General features: G+C 41.5%; 1 protein-coding gene across 5 annotated transcripts in view; it reads left to right on the top strand.

Annotated features, from left to right (window-relative positions):
* Nek11 (NIMA related kinase 11) overlaps positions 1 to 5,986 on the top strand; it is a 238,726-nt gene that overhangs the window by 143,495 nt on the left and 89,245 nt on the right. For all 5 annotated transcript variants that reach the window (XR_004111384.1, XM_031343621.1, XM_031343620.1 and 2 more), the window contains one exon: positions 2,897 to 3,057. Coding sequence is in view for 4 of the 5 variants with exons in the window: in XM_031343621.1 (XP_031199481.1) it covers positions 2,897 to 3,057 (161 nt within the window). In the remaining variant the exon portion in view is untranslated. The remainder of the gene's footprint in view (positions 1 to 2,896; positions 3,058 to 5,986) is intronic.

Genomic DNA, 5,986 nt, shown 5'->3' with positions numbered 1-5,986 from the left:
TCATATGACATGAAATAAAGAAGATATCTAATAAAAATAAATAAAGTAATAATAATAAAAAAGAAAGATATGCAAGGCAAAAAATAAAAATAAAAATCACACAAAACTGTGCATAACCTGAGGCTGCTCACCACTCACTTCCATGCTCCTGTTCACAAAGTAGTAACTGTCTCATTGTTTATAACACCATAGAGATCAGAAGCAATTGAGGCCACAGAGAGCACAGCTTCAGCTCTCTAAAGCACTTGGTTTCTGCTCATGGCTTGCTTTAATATACAAAGAGTGGAAGGTGCGGGGCTAGGATAGAACCACATGTCTTTTATTAAAGAGATTCTATATGTCCTAAGATATGTTTACTTGAGTAGTTGTTATCAGGTATGGCTCTTGGGCCAGCAGCATCCACATCAACTTGGAACTTTATAGAAATGAGAAGTGTGGGGCTGGAGAACTGGGTCAGTGATTGAGAGTACTTGTTGATCTTGCAGAGTACCCAAATTCAGTTCTTAGCAACCAAATTGCATGGTTCAAAACCGAGTATAACTCCAGCTCCAAGGTATCCAGTACCTGCTTTTGGCCTTGGAAGTTACCTGTGTATGAGCACACGTGCGCATGCATATGCACACACACAAACACAAACACATACACACACATACACACACAATAAATACTTCATGTGCTACCCAAAAGTACCAAATCAGCATTTTGAGGAGATGTTGAAATCTAGCACTATGTACCCATTAACAAGTCCTATAGGTGACCCTAGTACTCCATCATCTTAGAAGGGATTTGTTTAGGTCTTGACTGAAGTATCTGACAAAGGCCACCCTTTCTGTGGAACTAGATAATAACTTCTCTTTCCCTCAAGTATGAATTTGTGGCACTGGTGTCCAAGCTTGGACAGCCATTATTGGATTCCTTCATAAGTATGCCCCGTCACTGCCCACCCAGCACAGGAGAGATCTGAAATGTGTCTGTTATGAGGCTGACTTCAGGGTGTGAGGAAATTAAAGCTATTTATCACAGTCTGTTTTTCCCTCAGTGACAGAAGAAATGAGCCTTAGCCGAACAAGGCTTCAAATTGGGCTCGCTATAGAAAAACATACAGCTTGACAAACACACTTGAATCAGGCTTACATTTGTTTTGATTTTCCTGTTTGAAAACAATCCCTCCCTCCCCCTCTCTCTGCACTGCTCTTTTAAGTAGCCTCTCTTTCTGAGAGTTGGGTATATCCTATCTGACTCATTCTGTCACATCATCACTTTGTTTGCTCAATCAGACATCACTCTCAAAGATAGATAGATAGATAGATAGATAGATAGATAGATAGATAGATAGATAGATAGATGTGGATGATACAGGCCTGGATTAAATGACAGCACATGCAAGTCCCACCCTAAGAACTGTCAAAAGCTGTTAGGAATATATGTAATTTTTGTCATTGAGCTACTTTGATCCACTGTATAGCCTCTTGTGTTTTGCAACAAAAGCATAGATGGCAAGGATATTGTAAAGTGTTCCTTCTAGGGGCTGGCATGATGGCCCAACGAGTGAGCCTGATTAACTGACTCTGATCTCCAGCCCCACATGGTGGAAGGAGAGAGCTGACTCCCACAAGATGTCTCCCACCCCACATAGCTACAGCTGTGTGCCTTAAGACTTCCTTTTCTTTTGCTGGATAAGTCTCCAGCCCATGTTCTATTTCAAAGGATTCTGAGTCAGTTAATGGAAAGACACCCCCCCTTTTTACAGCTATGCAAACTGAGTGGAAGTTCTGTGACATTTCCTTGTATACAGATAGATGTTTTCATCAGCAGCTTACTATGGGGTCTGCACGTCACATGACTAGAGTACCCTTATATCACTTTTACTGAGGAAAACAGAGCTCTGTAAATGTAAGCATCTTGCCCAGGATTTTATATACAAGCAGGCAGAGGTTGGGTCAAACTGTGATTTTTCTGACCCTATGTGACACATTTTTCCACCAGAGAGAACAAAGTAGCAATGGGTTAAAAAATAGCACCCTGTGTTGCAAGTAAGAACAATAATTCTGTTTATTAGTCGAAATGCTGCAAAGCCTCACCTGGCTACAGTATAGTACCATTATGTAATTTCTTCCTTTCCCAGTCAAAGGGATTTCTCTATTGCCAGTCTCAATTAGTAAATTAGAGTGTCCAATGCTGGGCCACCCATAGCCCACCCTTGGCCTTTCTTTGTTGATATTATTATGTGTACCAACTCTGTTTTAGTCAGTAGAGATACTATGCCAAGTAACTTGGGTAACTGGTTCCAACTTCCAGCATACACAGATAATCTTCCCTTTTCCTTTTGCTTTTAAACAAATTAATATAGCCCACCAGAGCAAACTCCATTTGAACAGCCTCAGTCCATATAACCTGTTAGAAAAGAATTGTGATGTATTTCCCAGTTTGGCCAAATGTCATCGTTATATATCCTATCCGTGTTGTTTTATCTCACTACTGACATTTTTAAAAATGAAACTTCTTTAAAAGAAGGCTATTAACACAATCTCCTTCCCACTGTCTCAGCTACAAACTTTTGTGAGTTGCATAACAGGGCCCTGCCCTGCTTTCTCATCTTTATTTTTCTCCAGACTCCCTTTATTTTTAATAAGGACTCATGTAAAAGCTCCAGAGGAGACTATTTACTCTTGTCTCATGGTTTTGTTCTCCTAACTTCAAAGATTAGTGTCCCTCTTTCTACTGGTTTAATTTCGCTGAGTGATGACTATATCCAGTAGACAATTTCAGGAAGCTAAGAGTCAGCACTGTACTCCGAGGAAGCTTTCCCAGTGCCAACCTCTGAGGATCTGCAAGGGTCCTAGCTTACCCTGTTACAACTTCCATGACTGTGATGGTTGCTTATTTTCTATTTCAGAGATCCCAGAAGACCCACTTGTTGCTGAGCAATATTATGCTGATGTATTTGATTCCTGCTCTGAAGACAGTGAGGAGCAGGAGGAAGAAATGGTGTTCTCAGAAGCAGGGGGAGAAATGAGAGAGGAGGAGTCCCCATCTGTGTACAGAACAAACCAACAGGTACACCCCCTGCTGCTCTGGCCAGAAGAGATGTCGCTGTCCGTGGTATTGAATGGGCTCTGAACTCAGGCTAAGAAAGAGGACAAGCCTTGAACCTGGAGTTGGGGTCAGGTTGCTCAGGACCACTAAGTTCTTTCTAATGGCCCCATGTACGGAATCTTTCCTTTCAAGAGGCAGGGGCAGGTAGGCTCCCATAGAATTATCAGACTCTGATCAGGACCCTGTTAAGAGTGGGAGGGCTAAGCTAGTCAGTGCAGGAGGACAGGCTGTCACACACTGTAGTGCCTGCCCACTGAGGAGGGCCTCTATACACCCAGTAAGTGCGGCAGGCGTTTCTCTCCCAGGCACAGTGGAGTTGTGGGTTTTTTGTTTGTTTGCTTGCTTGCTTGCTTGCTTGCTTTTTATTACTTCCCTGCTCGTAATCAGATTTTTGGTCTGTTTTAAAATTTGAATGCAAGTACAGATTTATAAAAATTGATTCCATTCTGGAGTTAAACTTTGGAAATTCTGAAAGTGGAAAATGTCCTTTGTAATTTTGTGCAGCCTCTGAGGAGCCCTCATCGCCTGCAGTACTGGATCTCTCTCTGCATAGATGAGCTAGTGGTAGAACTTCTGAATTAGAAAGGCTGAGCTAGTGTAGATCTAGCAAGCTAAGAAATGGCCCTTGCTTGCACCTTTTTCTTCTGATGTTTGGAGTGGAAATAAAGTTGTATACAAGCAATTCAATGTTTTTATTGAAAGAGTTTCTCACTGTATAGCTCAGGCTGGCATTGAACTTTCAGCTATCTGACTGACTTCCTAAGTGCTGGGATTGCAGGAATATACCCCCAAGGCCAGGCAGTGAGCTACTCTTAAACACTAAGCAATCCAGCATAATATTAAGTAAAACTCATGAGAAATGTCTCCCAAGTTCTGTAGACCAGGAGAGGGAGGGAAATGCCTCCAGGAACATGTAAGAGTAGACCCAAGCTAAGACTGGAGACATAGCTCAGTGGTTAAGAGTGCTTGCTGTCCTTTCTGAGGACCTGGGTGTGGTTCCCATCACCAACATGGCAGCTCACATCTGTATCTGTCATACCAGTTGTATACCAATTCTAATGAATCTGATGTCTCCTTCTGGCTTCTGCTGGCACCAGACATGCATGCAGTACACAGATATACATGCAGGCAAAAACTCACATGTATAATTTAAAACACTAGTATCAAGCAAAGGAAAAGGCCAAGAGAAAGAGAAAACATAGGAGAACGTAAATGACTTATACAGGAGGAGAGGGGCCAAGAATAATCAGCAAAAATGCAGGACGAGAGAGGTACGGTCCCAAATGCCACTATATGTACTCCTTATGCCTGTTCCTTTCTCCCCAGGGGACCCTGGGAAAAAGGTACCTAGTATTATAAGTTAAAAATAGAATTTCTGCTTGTTTCTAGGCCACCACTACAAACAGTTGAAACATATATTGTCATAATACTGCATTAATCTTACCCCATGCCTGTGGTTGGAAAACGTGACATACAAAATATATACCCAGTCTTTGCTCAGATCAAGTAGCAAACTTCGATTTACTGATATAATTTTTAATAGTTTTAAGCAAAACAGAGCCAATTCAGAAACACATATGAATAAAATCTGATGCAAATGCCACCTGTATCAAGAGCTTTGGCAGCCCAGAACGCCTGTCTCTGGCCAGTTGTTACTCTAAGCATCTCAGGAAGTCAGATTGCCTATAAACAAGTCTAGATGTTGCCACTCATATGGTATGCTATTACCTTGTCTAAATTACTGAACTTGAGAAAAATGGTTCCTACACATAGAAGAGTAAAGTCATAAAAGAGTAAAGTGAAGTCATCAGTTTAAAGCACTCAGATCATAATTCCATAGTTAAGTACTTAGTAACTCAGCCATTATTATAAAAATTACCTACTTACCTTGCTTATTCTAATGTACTGTCTTCAATATTAAAGTAAAATGTCATGGTTGTGATATTATAAAAAAATTCTTTCTCAATGCAGATGATGAATATAAGTGATTTTGCTCTCTTTGCCACATGTTATATGATCAATAGTGATTGATTTTAAGTCTGTTGTGGCAAGATATTCTGTCCCTGAGACTCATGTTGTCTTATTCAAGCAAAGAAACTGGGTCTCTAAGAGAAAAGTAGTCCACCTACGGAGACACAGATATGGAGACGTAAGACCTGTGGCCCAGAGTCAGAGTGGTCACAGCCTATTCCTACTCTGGACACCATAACAACATGGTATGACAGAGATGGAAGTGTGGATTATATTATTGTAATCTGTGATAGGGACAGATAATCACAGTTGTATTTTAATATAGTGTTAGTTTTCTATAGTTTCTCTTCAGGAATGGTGGATGTGGTGTGATGGGCACCATCCCATTCTTGCAGGAATCTTATGTCAGCAGTACACAAATTGCACTTCAGAGCTCAGTGTTGGTACCCCCAGTCACTCTTCGCTTTGTGAACTGTGTGAAGCTTGCAGCCATCTGGAGTTACCTCTTTGCTGGCCAGCTTTTCCCTTGTAATGGTTTGAATAGGTATAGCCCCATAGATTCATGGGTTTGAATGCTTAGCTATAGGGTGTGGTGCTATTAGGAGGAATAGCCTTGTTGGAGGAAGTATGTCACTGTGGAGTTGAATTTTGAGGTCGCCTATGCTCAAGCTATGTCCAGTGTGGCACATAATCTTCTTCTGCTGCCTGTGGATCAAGATGTAGAACTCTGGTCTCCTTCTGCAGCACCATGTCTGCCTGACACTGCCATACTTCCACCATGATGATAATGGACCAACCCTCTGAAACTTTAAGCCAGTCCCAATTAAATGTTTCCCTTTATAAAAGTTGCCTTGGAGCTGGGCGGTGGTGGTGCACACCTTTAATCCCAGCACTTGGGAGGCAGAGGCAGGCAGATTTC

Source organism: Mastomys coucha, unplaced genomic scaffold (genome assembly GCF_008632895.1).
Source record: "Mastomys coucha isolate ucsf_1 unplaced genomic scaffold, UCSF_Mcou_1 pScaffold23, whole genome shotgun sequence".
NCBI lineage: Eukaryota > Metazoa > Chordata > Mammalia > Rodentia > Muridae > Mastomys > Mastomys coucha.
Note: the sequence above shows the minus strand (reverse complement) of the source record. Positions and strands in the feature narration are given on the sequence as shown.